The sequence below is a fragment of the Platichthys flesus genome, chromosome 21 (genome assembly GCF_949316205.1).
Source record: "Platichthys flesus chromosome 21, fPlaFle2.1, whole genome shotgun sequence".
NCBI lineage: Eukaryota > Metazoa > Chordata > Actinopteri > Pleuronectiformes > Pleuronectidae > Platichthys > Platichthys flesus.
In genome coordinates this window covers 11,197,735-11,212,567 of record NC_084965.1, presented here as the reverse complement: position 1 = coordinate 11,212,567, position 14,833 = coordinate 11,197,735, and the positions used below count along the sequence as shown (strand labels likewise).

The 14,833-nt window shown below is 43.5% G+C and overlaps 3 protein-coding genes across 5 annotated transcripts; 2 read left to right on the top strand and 1 right to left on the bottom strand.

Moving 5' to 3' along the window:
- Nucleotides 1–580: 580 nt before the first annotated feature.
- On the bottom strand, nt 581–1,848 carry LOC133932617 (arylamine N-acetyltransferase 2-like). Its single transcript, XM_062379379.1, has one exon. The coding sequence runs from the start codon at nt 1,718–1,720 to the stop codon at nt 878–880; it is 843 nt and encodes a 280-aa protein (XP_062235363.1). The 5' UTR covers nt 1,721–1,848; the 3' UTR covers nt 581–877.
- Nucleotides 1,719–3,077, top strand: LOC133933062 (arylamine N-acetyltransferase 2-like). The gene is made up of 2 exons (XM_062380016.1): nt 1,719–1,789; nt 2,007–3,077. Exons 1-2 carry the CDS (start codon nt 1,719–1,721, stop codon nt 2,881–2,883), a joined length of 948 nt encoding a protein of 315 aa, XP_062236000.1. The 3' UTR covers nt 2,884–3,077.
- A 1,083-nt stretch (nt 3,078–4,160) lies between these two features.
- On the top strand, nt 4,161–14,013 carry zdhhc20b (zinc finger DHHC-type palmitoyltransferase 20b). 3 transcript variants are annotated; one of them, XM_062379488.1, is made up of 14 exons: nt 4,166–4,284; nt 6,149–6,175; nt 6,336–6,430; nt 6,956–7,076; nt 7,187–7,256; nt 7,358–7,390; nt 7,763–7,883; nt 8,750–8,785; nt 8,987–9,119; nt 9,544–9,670; nt 9,908–9,997; nt 10,499–10,611; nt 10,703–10,750; nt 10,902–14,013. In XM_062379488.1, exons 1-13 carry the CDS (start codon nt 4,167–4,169, stop codon nt 10,744–10,746), a joined length of 1,128 nt encoding a protein of 375 aa, XP_062235472.1. In that variant the 5' UTR covers nt 4,166; the 3' UTR covers nt 10,747–10,750; nt 10,902–14,013. The 3 variants fall into 3 exon arrangements, with proteins under 3 accessions (XP_062235474.1, XP_062235472.1, XP_062235473.1); XM_062379489.1 differs by having other exon boundaries at nt 10,703–10,781; XM_062379490.1 differs by lacking the exon at nt 8,750–8,785 and having other exon boundaries at nt 4,161–4,284.
- The last annotated feature ends 820 nt before the right edge of the window (nt 14,014–14,833 follow it).

Here is a 14,833-nt window from a genome sequence, read left to right as displayed (position 1 = left end):
TCAAAAGACTTTTGATACGGGATAGAAAATAAACATCAAGGATCACATTTTACACAGAGGGACCAAGTAAATGCCCAACATCCACACACAATCCCTGATTCAGCTCAACACTCGTCACCGCATATTTAACAATTTGTTTTGTTTCTTGTTTAAACCCAATTTTTATTCCAAAACAGCATTATAAATTCTTACCAAATTGTCATATTTATTGATGGTATGGTTGGTAAGTTTGTTTGTTTGTATGTTTTTTTACCTACAAACAGAGGGAATAATGATGACCTGAGAGAACGAAACTGGAAGAAGATACACGTGTACACTGTAAAGATGTCGACTTGGAAAGACAACACAATTTGGAATCTTTTGTCTTCCTACTCCATGCCGATGAGTTCCAAGAATTCCTCTTCCTGCTGTGAACATGTCTGACTCTGACAATTTATCTTTTTGTTGGGGCATTTGTTGTCAAGACGATGTGGTTGTTGTTTAACAGGGGGGAGGGTGACAGTACAAAGGTGAATTTAAGACTAAAGCGACGAATCATCTATGTATGAGGAGTCAACAAAACACTGATTGAAGTCCTCGCAATAAGTAAACAGATTTATTTTTCATAATTCCCTCTGACAAGTAGGTTGTTTTCACATCTGTACATTTGTTTGTTCGTTTTTAAACAAGATTAAGAATCAAATTCCAATTAAATTTTGAAACGGGTGCAGACAAAGGGTTGGATCCAGGAATTTCAGATCATTTTCCTCTTATTTCCCAGGAAATCATTCATGGGGCTTGATGAGAAACAATCTGGCATAACTAAGAGACTGATCTGTCTGGATCCAGCAGATGTATCAAAGATTTGTTTGTGAAGATACATAGATCTCCCATGCGATCAATACATGACCCGGGGTGGTGTTATTGTGTCATCCTTTGGTGTGAGTGGAGAATTCAGCACAATTCCAAATTCCTGTGCCAAAATGAAGGCTATCTCCTCATCTTGAAGTTCTCTGGTGGTGGTTTCGAACCCTTTTCCCTCAGTGGGGAATGTGGTTGAGATGAGTCTGTGGCCCATGCAGGTGAGCCGTCCACCTGGTTTCAAAATGGTGCAGATTGATTTGCAGAAGAAGATGGAGCAGGGGGAGCTCTGGTGGTACTGGCACATGTCCGTGAAGTCCTCCAGGCGCCTGGGATCAAGGGTGAACTTGTAGATCTCCTTCCAGACTCCATCCGCACCTCTGTTCTCCTCTCCTTGCCATTCCAGAAAGTGCAGATCCCCTTGCTTTCTGATGCGGTACACCCTGTGGCCCTCCGCCTGGGGCCCGCTGGTCTCCAGAGAAATCGGCACAGAGAAGCCTGCTGCCCCGAAACCGACGTCGCACAACCATCGGCGGCCCTGGAGGGTCACCAGGAGGACGAGATGGTCAAACGGTGGCCCGTAGTACCCGGTGATCAGGCCCTTCACCTGGGCGGAGAGCATGGTCACCTGGAAGCCCAGTGAGGACAGCAGCCAATAGAAGAGGCCGTTGTTCTCGTAACAGAAACCGCCTCGGTGCCGGGTCACGATCTTCTCGTAGATCAGCGGGAGATCGAGCTCGACTCGCCCGCCGCTGTGCACCGTCAGGTCCTCGAACGGCACCGACAACAAGTGAAGAGTGTGGACCGACCGCAGCGCGTCCAGGTCGGGCTCAGCCGGGACCGTGGACCCGATCCGGTTCAAATATTTCTGCACATCCATGTCCACGGAGTTCCTGCGTGTTCCTGCTCGGCTTTCACTGAACAACAACTTCAAGACGATTCAAGCCTCGTGCACACAGAGTTTCCGCTAGGTTTCTTAATGGTTTTCCTGGTGCATTGCTGCTGATCTCATATAGTTTCACTCTTTCCTAAAGCACCGCCCAGCTTGAGGAATGCTGACATAACACGTTTTCATAACACGTTTTAGGACATACAAAAGGGGGGGGGGGGGACAGACAGCCTAAATATGTTTAGAACTACAAAGCGTATTGCATTCACTTGAAAAGGTTAAGTGTTGAGGATGCAGATTCTGTTCTTCCAGGCCGAAGTCATCAAAACCATCCCCGAATCGGGTCCACGGTCCCGGCTGAGCCCGACCTGGACGCGCTGCGGTCGCTCCACACTCGTCAATTGCTGTCGGTGCCGTTCGACGACCTGACGGTGCACAGCGGCGGGCGAATCGAGCTCGATCTCCCGCTGATCTACGAGAAGATCGTGACCCGGCGCCGAGGCGGCGTCTGCTACGAGAACAACGGCCTCTTCTCCTGGCTGCTGACCTCACTGGGCTTCCAGGTGACCATGCTCTCCGCCCAGGTGAAGGGCCTGATCAGCGGGTACTACGGGCCACCGTTTGACCATCTCGTCCTCCTGGTGACCCTCCAGGGCCGCCGATGGTTGTGCGACGTCGGTTTCGGGGCAGCAGGCTTCTCTGTGCCGATTTCTCTGGAGACCAGCGGGCCCCAGGCGGAGGGCCACAGGGTGTACCGCATCAGAAAGCAAGGGGATCTGCACTTTCTGGAATGGCAAGGAGAGGAGATCAGAGATGCGGATGGAGTCTGGAAGGAGATCTTCAAGTTCACCCTTGATCCCAGGCGCCTGGAAGACTTCACGCACATGTGCCAGTACCACCAGAGCTCCCCCTGCTCCCTGATCTTCTGGAAATCCCTCTGCGTTATTTTGAAACCAGGCGGATGGCTCACCTGCATAGGCCGCAGACTCATCTCCACCACATTCCCCACTGAGGGAGCAGGGTTCAAAACCACCACCAGAGAACTTCAAGACGAGGAGATTGCCTTCATTTTGGCACAGGAATTTGGAATTGTGCTGAATTCTCCACTCACACCAAAGGATGACACAATAACACCACCCCGGGTCATGTATTGATCGCATGGGAGATCTATGTATCTACACAAACAAATCTTTGATACATCTGCTGGATCCAGACAGATCAGTCTCTTATTTATGCCAGATTGTTTCTCAGCCCCATGAATGATTTCCTGTGAAATAAGAGGAAAATGATCTGAAATTCCTGGATCCAACCCTTTGTCTGCACCCATGCCAAAATGTAATGGTAATTTGATTATTAATCTTATAAAAAACAAACATATTGTATGCAGGAGAAAATACAGCCTGCTTGTCAGAGGGAATTATGGAAAAACAATCTTTGTATTTATTCAGATGACTTCAATCAGTGTTTTGTTGACTCGTTATAAACAAATTATTTGTGGCCCTAGTCTAAAACTCATCTTTGAACTGTCACAACCCCCCCCCCCCTGCCTGTAAAACAACAACCACATTCTTACTAATGCACCAACAAAAAGATAAATTGTCAGTTTGATTTAATAAAGTTTGCACCCGATATTTTCAACTTACAAGACTAAAACTGGAAAGTTGCTCTACAATTGACGTTGCAACTGTCGAACAATAAAATAGTCCTTACTTGTCGTTCTTGATGTGTTCGTAAAGGCGTTTAAACTGTCAGATCTGGAAGGACAGGATGCCGAGGAGCGAGACCACCATCAGGAGGAATGGATAGATCCTCCTCTGCATTAGAATCTCCATCTCTGGGGTCACTCCTGCAACAACAGTCCACTTCAGTTACATATGTTGTTTCATTGAACCTCCCATTAGATCACAATGTAGTCACTGCAACATTTATCTGAGATAAGAAGAAATGTGATTGAAAACACTGAAAACGTTTTTGAACAGGACGAATATGTAAGAAACTCATTTAACCTCGATTAGAAAGTACATTTACTGGTGTGGTTGAGTGTGTTGCTCCTGTTTTGGTCAAGTTTTAAATTAAAAATGAAAACAAATACATTTCTTATGAATCAAAAGATACAGTCACCGACAGCCGGCACCACTCCAGCAGCAATTGCATACGGTACGCACAAGGACTGAGATGACTGGAGAGATTCTGAGAGATAATTATCTCGGAAATTTCAAAAAGAATAAAACTATTTAAAAAAATCCCTGTTTTTCTGATATAATTATAATAATTTCTCAAGTGAATGCAATACGCTTGCGTAGTAAGTCATTATCAATAATATCAATAATCTCGATATCTGAAATGAATTTGATCGCTCTCCTCGCCCACCCCCTCCCTGAGAGCGCTGACGTGACGTCACAGCGCGACACTCCCTTGCCCCGGCAGAGGGAGAAAGATGGCGCCCACACACGTACTGAGATGCTGTCAGCGGGGCTTAGCGTGGATCCCGGTGATTTTCATCGCCCTGGTGGTCTGCTGGTCGTACTATGCCTACGTGGTGGAGCTGTGTATATGTGAGTAGCCTCCCCGGCCCTTCGTCTTGAAGCCGCCGGTCCCACCGCCGCTGTTTTCATTGTGACTCGTCCTCCCCCTGCACTACCGAGCAGCCGCCGCGGTCCAGCAGGAAGTAAACGGACTGCAGCTCAACAATGGCTCCGTCCAAAAAAACACCCAGATCCAGCGGTTTGTCAGCGAGCGGCCGGTGAACAGTTTCATGGAGAGTTCCGTGTGAGACCGAGGGAACTGTAGCTGTTTGTATCCGCTGCCGGGCTCGTCTCTGTGGGTTTTATTGTGTCGAGCTGCCACGGACACATCAACACTTTTCCTCCAGCTAGAGTTCCGCACGGCAGCCCGTCAGGTAACGGGCTGGAGCCAGGCTCGGTTCGGTAGTTCTGGTTTCCAGCTGCTAAACCTCAGAGAGACCCTCATTATTAGTGTTATTTCGTTTTAAATCGAGGATCAATTCATTAGATAAACACGCTGGTGACACATTACAGGTGACCAGTGAGTAAATGGCTGGAGATACACATTGAATACAGATGTTTAATTATAAATTTAGCATTTTATTTCCATTAATCAACAGACAAAATGCTGTTAATGAGCCACAGTTAGTTATTGAGGCTAATTTCCATCTGTCGTCCCCATAGCCAGTTTCTACAAGGCAACAGGAAGGAGCTTAAAATGACCAATTCTATTTGAAAAATTCAATAATAATATCTTCATTTATATAGCACTCTAAACAAAGTGCTTCACAATTCAACTGCATAAGTAAAAATAGCATCGAAACAAACAAAAAAATAGTCTTAAAAGAATACAAATGGTAACATTTTTAGGACTGGACTATAAAACAACATCAATCATTATCGCAATATACTTGTCATCAATGGCAAATAACAAAGGTCCCATATAGATCGATATAATTACTGCGCTTTGTGCACAGTACGGAGATATGACATATTTGACTGATAACCTCAGATCGGAGTGTTTGTCATTCGCTGCCCATTAAAGAAGAGTTTAAAACCAAAACCTTCACTCAGGAGCAAAAATCACACTTTTGAAGTCAAATAAATAATGGGACATTTGTCAAGATAACTATCGATAAGACTATACTTATCCCATATCGCCTAGCCCTAGTGCAAACACCCAGTCAACACCCAATCCCGCTCTACGATGTGCAAATACACAGTGAGCCCTGTTTATTCTGAATTTGTATCTAGATAAAAAAGAGGAAAAGGTCCAAGTGATTTTGAAAAGAGGCGTTGTTGTTGAACTCGGGCGTCAGGAGTTTCAGTCACGAAGGTCTTTCAACTGGAACAGCGACCGCAGTCACATCCGCATTAACATCTCTGGGAGCGAGAGAGAAAGAGAGAGAGACATACGTAAATTGCTATCGACAGCACATTTGATGACACAACAAAAAAAAAAGCAACTTTTCCCAAGGTTATAGAGAATGTCGATCCAGGAATGGCTTTCGGACCCGCGCTTTTGTCGCCCTCCACCAACATCGTCTAAACATCAAATCTCTTTGAATTGTTTTGACAAAACATTAAAAGAAAGATGGCGTCACTGGTGGTGAGAGAGCGCTTTTCAATTCAAGTGAAGTTATAAAATATCAGCACATTCTTATGAAACAGAATTCTTTCCGTAACAAACTAACCCTAACCCTCTTTAATCATGTTGGGACCCCTCCAATTTATCCTCGGTCCGCGCTAGTGATCCCGACCCCTTGGTTGGGAAACACTGGTCAGAAATAGTTCTCCTACTTTGCTTAACACGAGATATGGATGATTAAAAACAAATGCCTGTTCCCCTTGTGAAGCCATGTCTGATCTATTTTAATGTCTAATGTTCATTTTCATTCTGTTTTATCTCTTTCAGTCACCATCCCAAGCATAGGAGAGCAGAGTAAGTGTCCTGAGAAAAAACTGAATTTGTGAACTGAGTCTGTTTACTACATATTGGGATCATCTGTTTGGTCCAGACTCTGGAGAAATGCATTTATTTAATGTCAGTGCACACATTACACTGTATGTTCTCGATCCTGATGCTCCGTCTTTCCTTCCAGTCGTCTACCTGATCTTCTTCCACCTCTTTTTCATCATGTTTGTGTGGTCGTACTGGAAGACCATCTTCACCAAGCCTGCCAACCCTTCCAAAGAGGTAGGATACAATAATCCAATTGGCCATTTGGAGCCCACCGTGTCTGTAGAACTGTTTTTCAGCCAAATTGGGTCTGGGCATTTTCCAGAGTTTGTCTTTCACATATAAAGAACACAGGAAGAGATTGTGACAGTCAGGCATGTTCAAAACAGGAGCCGGAATTTTTGGAACGCATGGGTGTGGAGGAGGACGACAAAGCTTCCAAATCTTGTTGTCTTTCCAAGTCGACATCTTCAAAGTGTACATGTGTATCTTCTTCCAGTTTCGTTTCTGTCACGTCAATATGCCCACCTGCTCGCTGTCAATTTTCCAGACATGTTACCACAGAGCTGGCATGAGAAGTACATAGCCACTGACCCGATATCACATACAGCCCTTATGGAAGATTTTCAGGAAAGTGTGCAGATTTCCGTTGAGGGCCTGAAAGCAGCTTATGTCTACAACACCCCCCACTGTTGCCATGAAGTCAACATGATGAATGTATCTTTCTAAAGAGAATTGAATGTGCTGCTCCTGTCTCTCCAGTTCTGTCTGCCCAAGGCTGAGAAGGAGCGCTACGAGAAGGAGGAAAGGCCAGAGACCCAGCAGGAGATCCTCTGGAGAGCCGCCACCAGTCTGCCTCTGTACACCCGCACAGGAGCCGGAGGTACGTCTGTGTGTGCGACCGTGAACGAGAATGGATTTGTTTTTTTCTGTTTATCGGAGCTTATATGTCCTGTATTGATCACGTGTTGTTGTTGTTGTTGACATGAACAGCAATCCGATACTGTGACCGCTGTCAAGTGATCAAGCCAGACCGATGTCATCACTGCTCCGCATGTGACATGTAAGAAAACCAGGTTAACTGAACACAAACGGTTGATTCAACCGAAATATTCTGCTCTTCCTCTTGCACTTCAATGTCTCCTCTTTTATTCTGTCCGGCAGGTGCGTGCTTAAAATGGACCACCATTGTCCCTGGTATGTGTTCATGTTTTTCAGTTGTGTTATGCAGGTATAATGTAGAGATGAACCTGAGTTCCTCATCATATAAGAGCCCAGAACTTCCTCTTACCCCAATTATTTTTACTTATTCATTAAAGGTCTGACGATAGTGTTGCAAATTCTTCAATTTCATTGGTTTTAACACTTTATTAGAATAATGATTAGCCAAAATGAGCTGCTAAAAAATTGTGCCTATGCTCTGGATTGTTTCTAATCTTAGAGGCTAATTAAATATTAACCATCAAAACAACACTGCAACATTGCCTGCGGCACCTTTTATATAAAGTTCAGATGCGGTTTCTTCCTGGAGAGGGTGGCGTCTGACTTTCGGTGTTTGTCTGTCTGCAGGGTGAACAACTGCGTGGGGGCCTCCAACTACAAGTTCTTCATCCTCTTCCTGGCCTACTCGCTGGTGTACTGTTTGTTCATTGCAGCCACCGTGCTCCAGTATTTCATCAAGTTCTGGACGGTGAGTTACTGTACACAGACGCAAAGAAGAGGATTTGTGAATGTGTGTCTGAAGTAAGTCGAGAGAAGTTCCGATTAAATTTTTTCTTCCTAATACTCATACCTGGACTTTGTGTATTGGCCGATACCAAGTACTGATCCGATGCCAGTGTATTTAAAGAAATACCAGCTTGTATGACATATTTTAACAGTTGTATGCTACCAACCCTGCTGCATACAACAGGAAACGAATACACTTTAAAGACATGGTTTTGGATTGGTACATGGATGCTCATACTCGTCGATGGCGGACTCCGCCTTTTTCACCGGTATCTGACGCTTTTCCGATTCTGGTATCGGAGCACCTCTCGTGAGGTTGGAGAGGATGCAGATGTGGCTGCGTGTGAACTCCAGGTCCAGCATCCTCCTCAGTTGGTTGTGCATGGTGCTGACCTCTCCTGCGCTGAGCTGTGCTGCTCCTCTGTCTTGTCTGTCCTCTCTTGCCCCTCTTCACTCTCTGACCCCTCTCTGTTGTCCCCAGCTCTCTGACACTGGGTCATTGTCCTCCGATCTCTTGTCTTCTCTGTCTGCCTCTCCTCGTTCAGAACCAACGGTCACACCACCCAGGCAGCCTGCAAAAGACGCCCTCCTGTTCTTTCCTTCCCCTTTTCACTTTTGTAGCTGTTCCACTTCGCTTTCCCTTCATCTTTACCTCTTTCATCCCTTTTGTTTCCATTACTCTAGTCACACTTTGTACATTCACCCCCTTGCTTTCTTCCCCCCCGTCACCATACTGGGCTTTGACTTGTGTTTTCCTCCTAAGTGTCTCCTCTCCTGCCTTTTCTCTCCTGGTGTTGCTAACCAGTCTCGTTTCTGTTTGTACTAAAGCTTTGCCGGAGGAAATCGGCAGAGAACTGCCCAAAGGTAACACCGTCATCCTCCAAAGCGTTTCAGTTCCTCCCAATCGTTTACTTGGGTATTGTAATGATGTGCATGTAGTGACATGGTTCATGTGACACTCGTCTTATTCATCTTCCCTTTTTTTTTTTTTTACATAGATTTCTTTAACATCCTCGGTTGGAATTTGTAATTGATGACCCTCCTCTTCTTCTGTCTCTTCCCCAGAATGAGCTGCCAGACACTCACGCCAAATTCCACGTCTTGTTTCTTTTTTTTGTGGCAGCCATGTTCTGCATCAGTATTCTGTCCCTCTTCAGCTACCACCTGTGGCTCGTGGGCAAGAACAGGTCCACTATAGGTAACACACACAGACACACACACACACCACACACTTGACATTTCTCTGCTATTTAACATGAGAAAACATTTAACTGCATCTAACATCAACACATTTTCTGAAACTCTACTTTGTCATTAGGTTAATATTATAAATTGAATCAGTTTTATTTCTAAAGCACCTACATAAACAATGTTACAGAGTGCTTTCAGAATATATTAGGATAAAACAACAAAGACCAAAACAACTTTTGATATAACCTGGGTCTGGACTGTTCTGACTTTTAAAAGTCATTAAAATAAACTTAAATCAATCCTGCATTCTCAGCAAATTAAGGGAGGAAAGACTTGGAAAGTCAAGACACTGAAGATTGACATGTTAAGTTAGAAGGTTGTTCCTCTTTTTGGTTATTGTGGTGTTATCTTCTCTCCATTCTTGTCTCCAGAGGCCTTCAGAGCCCCAGTCTTTAGGACAGGCTCTGACAAGAACGGCTTCTCCCTGGGTTTCCGTAAGAACGTCGCTCAGGTCTTTGGAGACCAGAAGAAATACTGGCCGCTTCCCATCTTCACCAGGTAAAGAAAAGAACTTTAGAAATGAACATGCTGTTAGCAGGACTTAATGTTTACTCTTCCTCTCACAGGACTAATGGAAAAAAAAGCCTCTTTTACAGCTGCATGACACAGTTAAAAAACAGTGTATCTCTTCCTTTTACATATCAGATTACCTTTGTTGCAAGTCTAACCCGATACAGATAGTTGCCCTGCAGGTCAACTGCACCTAATCTTGAGTTTCCTCCTTGATTACTGCAGCCAGGGAGACGGTCTGACGTTCCCTACACGGCTGGTCAGTGCTGATGTGGAACAGGCCACAGTGACCCTGAACCCAGAGGCCAATAAAAGGTGAGCAGTCCTGCTGGGACAAGGGTTAAAACATATATTGCTTGACATGAAGTTCTTCTCAGGATTTATGTTTGGGAAGGGTTTGTGAATACACACTTTATTTATATGGTACTTTTTAACATCACAGTTTACTAAGTGTTTCGTAGGATTGGACAAGGAGGCCACACAACCATGTTTAGGTTGTCGTAAACATAGTAGTGTGCAAATTAAATGAATATATATAGAGCTATGACAAGTGAAAACTTGAACACATAAAAGCAGTAATATGATGATAAAAATTTATGAACAGGTAAAATAAAAGTGATGGACTCTGCGAGCCTTAAATCCTCAGGCCGTTCCAAAGCCGAGGGGCCCTGATTGCAAAAGCATGTTTACCTTTTAGTTTTCAACCTTGACTTTGGAACAACCGCCACATTTCTCATCAAAGGCTGGATGCAGGTCAACAACTCTTTGATTCGCCAGACTTTATAAATGATCAGTGATTTGTCGCCATGTTTCCAGTGCTGTGGACGTCCCTGTGAGCCCGGTCAACGACTCGCAGAATCGCCTCCTGAGCAACGACCAGCATGCCAACAACATCGCGGACCACCTGGCTAACAACACCCTCAAATCAGGTGAGCCTCGCCAGGGACGGGAATATGTCACAGACAGAATTCACGTGAAAAGCTCCCGTCAGCTCATCGCTTCTTCTGTCTGCCTCCACAGATGACAGTGAAACCATTACAGTCTCCATGGAGAATGAGTCCTAACCAGGTAACGTTGAATCACTGGAGTTAGTCTGCAGGTTCGGTTATTTCTCGACATTTTTTTTACATGGTAGTGTTGCCCTGCACAGTTATGTACATTTCTAGTGTGATTCACCTACTAACGTTTGTTTTGTTTCTGCTTCATTCGTCTCCCACAGGAGAATCTCCTCAATCATCTGAAAACGATGCCTTAAGCAACGCAGCAGTTTAGTTCGTCACCATGGCAACAGTCTCCCACTGCAACCTCATCCCCACAGACCCGCTCAGCGTAACCGTGGAAATGCATTCATTTTGCCCATCACAGAACAGTAACGCATTGGCCTTTTTTTTCCGCATGACGTGTCGTAAGAAAATCTTACACCTACCATCCACAGGACATGACATGCAAGGTTGTTCCCTCTAACACCAACATACATGCAAACTGTCACACATTCAGCCATTTCCTTTTGCTGTTTAGTTTCATTTATTTTTTCTTACAGCTGGAGCATTTGTTTAGAAGATGAAAGAAGCCTGGAGGGATTTTCTTTGCTGTTATGTTAAAACTTTTTGTGCCAAAAGCTTCCCTGGTGCGTCAGGACTCTTTTAAAGGCACAAAGCTGCAGTGGAGAGTGGTGGACAAGCTGGATCACTGTGTTTGGATGGAACATTTCTCTTTCTTGTTTTTTTTTTTTTGTTCATCCCTCTGAAGATGGATCAGTTTACTCATGTGACATTTTTATATTCTATAACACAAGCGTATATATGGTCCGCACCCTTTTTTTTAGATGGATGTTTCCCCCCCCAAAACCCAGACAACATGACAGAGGACTCTATTGCACTGAGCCAGTGCACCACAGGGAAGACTGTAGCTGGGTTTTGGATAACAGAGCGCAAGAAAGAGCATTTGCACTTTGTAGTTGATCACTATCCATCTAAACAACGTGCTGCTTTTTTCCCCCTATCATGTCCAAAAAAGCGTCCCAGGTAAACCAGATGTCGGATGATGTGATTTATGGCGTACTGTGTGTCTGAGTGTGTGAATGTGTGTGTATAACAGTTGAAGTGGCAGTTTTTCCTTTCTTTTTTAATTTTCTAAAAGTGTCATCTTTATGTGCTTTTGTGGCCAACTCGTGCATCAACCTGCTGCTTACTTACGAACAGTATGACCTGGGAGATGCGTTTCACACATTGCAATGTGCAGCGTCCTTCACTACCTGTTCAGGGTCGGTTCATTATGTCATTGTGATGATCAGTGATTGTTTGCCCAAAATGTCTACAGCCGCCTGTCCTCTCTACAACTCAGTGCTTCAACCTTTCACCAAGACACCAACACCCATTGCCAAATAAGGGCTCGACCTGTCAGGAGCTCTGACCTTTGAACCTGCAGTGTTTACAACATTCTAGCTTTATCTTGTCCTCACTGGCCTATGTCCTGGAAACCAAATTTACCAGTCGCAGTGGAAAACTATTTTACACGGGTTGCATCTGTCCTGCCCGTCTGTGTGGGTCATGATGTCCTTGCAGTACCAGTGCTGCCCGGCAGGTGGCAGCAAAGCTGTTATCTGCTCTCATTCCGATGAAGAGCTCTCTGTTCTTCACAAGCATCTGGCTCAGGGCTCAATTCACTTTCTGTCTAATTTAAATGTCATCAGAATGAAATGATCTCATAAAACGATTCACCATGTTCCTGTGAAAACTCGTCCAGGTTAAATCGGAAAAACCAAAGTGAATTGAACCCAATCCATCTTTTGTTAACAAATAGGTGTCGACTGCAGCGTCTGCTCTTCCTCTACTCTTTATGTAATTTGGAATCAGCTCAGTGTTGTGACCTTGAACTGTTTTAAGTGGATTGAGCTTGTGTAAAACTTGACAGTGAATTGTCTCGTCAGTGTTGAACGTCTGGGATGTGACTCAAATGACTGAATTTTTAAAGCACCAGGAAACTCAAATGACTGCATCATGTGAACATCTGTGAAATGATCTACAACCAAATAGCTATTTTACAGGAATGAGGTACATCCTTTTCCAGTGAATTTCTGTCATTTATATGCAACTTTCTGATTAACATTTGAGGTGTCACTGCTCACATCCGTCTGGTCACATCCCTGACTGTTGCCTCCCACTAACTCGACCCAATCAGACTCTGGTGATGTACAAGTTTACAGCTGTTTCTGTCCTGTAGAGTGAACTCGTGGTGTTGTACAGTGTGTTTCTCGGTAATCGTCCTATTTGTGATGAATGTACCACAGACAGGACAGTGAGGATGTTTGGCCGTATGACGGAGCGTTTAAAACAGCTTTTATGTTTACATTTTATCCTTCCAATCATGTTTGACCTTTTGAGCCCTTGTGTATTTCTCTATAAACAGATGATTGGAGGATATTTGTTGCTGTATGGATCATGCTGTCTTGGTGGCTGAGTACACGCTGTGGTTTGATTTCAGCAGATGAAGTAACTGTTGAAGATCATGGTCCAGACCAAGGTTGTGTTTTGGATATTTTTTTCTAAACCTCATATGTAAACTTTTAGTAACGAGTAAAAACATAATTAAACACCATCTTGTATAACGAGCTTGGCTCATTCCCCTCATCATTTATGATCACTGATTCAAAGAAAACATTGGACCTGTCTTCTTTGTTTAACAAATCGCCTGTAATGTGCCTCTGGGCAATTTGGCCTAGAGACTAAAGTGTGTCTCTGTGTGTGTTTTGTAATCCTTAATTGAGTGTTCTTTTTGTAATACTGTCGTCTTGGGAGAAATGCTTCTGTGCAGCCATGAGATTTTTTACGTGTCTGTGTACATAGATAACCGTCTGATTGATGATAAAACGCATGGCTCCTAACTTCTGTTAACACATTTTTAACATAACAGGGATTATGGTGATAAAACAGACTGGGTTTTTTTCAAGTGTAGCCAGGGGTGTCATGTTTTAATTAAGCTTTACCCTGGTCTGCTAAAACTTTATAAATGAAGCCATAAAAACTCCTGTGACAATGGAGGAAGGATCTTAAAAATTCAGTCGAATTTCAAAAAAACATTTCACATCTGTATCATACACAGTGCAGATGTTGCCTATCATAACTTGCTTATTGCTACATTTTGATTTCTTTTCTTTACAATATCCTATTTTACAACGTTTGTGTATATAAATTGATAATGTATGAAAAAGACTACATATATATTTTTCTTGTCTGATTAATTTTACTGTTCCTATTTTGTGAATGAAGTACATGCCTCTACACAATTAACGTGAAAATAACAATAAATGTTTTTTTAAACTTCCAGTCTAATTTTGCTGTCATTAGTTGTGCAATTGATTTCATCAAATGAATGGAAATGATAAAATACAAGGCAATATAGAAATATGTAGAAAGAACAAAGGTGACTGAGTGGAGCAGATGGCGTTCAATTAAATAAAATAAATCTAATTCTCTGTGATGTTGGGATTAACAAAAACAATCACCTCTGTCTTGTCATCCAGCTGAAGAAATATTTGTTTTAACCTTTCTCACCTTTAAGTCAATTAGGATGGACACAGCCGAGATCCACTCCCCAGGATTTAATGCAAGGTGTATTTGGGTGTGATTGGTGAAGCAGTGAGAGACATTGGGCTTTTGGAAGATGGAGCCTAAAGGGACCATACAATGACCAACTAGAATGGGCCCAGAATTTGATCCTTGGGGTACTCCATAAGTGACCGGTTCAGTAAAGAAAGAAGATTAACAATATGAGGGCATTGCGGAAATAGTACGATTATCAACTGTCTAAAAGGTTGCACTTACGCCTAGAATAAATACTAGAATATTTACTACAGTCAAAGACTTACATTTTCTTCTAGTCCCACTGATTTATCATCGCTCCCCTATAGCTAAGGCTGTCAGACTCATATGGACTCAAGTTTCAAAATAAAATGTTCAGTCCTATGTTTCCTTCTTGTCCAAACCTGGTGCATATGATACCCACAATGCAACATTCCAACAAAAGACAAGCAGGAGCTTCAAGAGTATCAAGCATCAAGACTTCCTACCTAGTGCCCGTATTTTTTCATTTTCAAATTACGTCTTCACCACAAATTTACCGCTAAAGGTCAAACTCTTTTTCCTGGAACAA

What these genes read in the sequence shown, in the direction of transcription:
- LOC133933062 (XM_062380016.1), top strand. Translation starts at nt 1,719, where the DNA reads ATGTCCACGGAGTTCCTGCGTGTTCCTGCTCGGCTTTCACTGAACAAC. An exon ending in TTCAAGACGATTCAAGCCTC is followed by an intron (nt 1,790 to 2,006) that starts GTGCACACAGAG and finishes TCACTTGAAAAG; the next exon opens with GTTAAGTGTTGAGGATGCAG.
- LOC133932617 (XM_062379379.1), bottom strand. Translation starts at nt 1,720, where the DNA reads ATGGATGTGCAGAAATATTTGAACCGGATCGGGTCCACGGTCCCGGCT.
- zdhhc20b (XM_062379488.1), top strand. Translation starts at nt 4,167, where the DNA reads ATGGCGCCCACACACGTACTGAGATGCTGTCAGCGGGGCTTAGCGTGG. An exon ending in CCGCTTCCCATCTTCACCAG is followed by an intron (nt 9,671 to 9,907) that starts GTAAAGAAAAGA and finishes TGATTACTGCAG; the next exon opens with CCAGGGAGACGGTCTGACGT. An exon ending in TAACAACACCCTCAAATCAG is followed by an intron (nt 10,612 to 10,702) that starts GTGAGCCTCGCC and finishes CTGCCTCCACAG; the next exon opens with ATGACAGTGAAACCATTACA.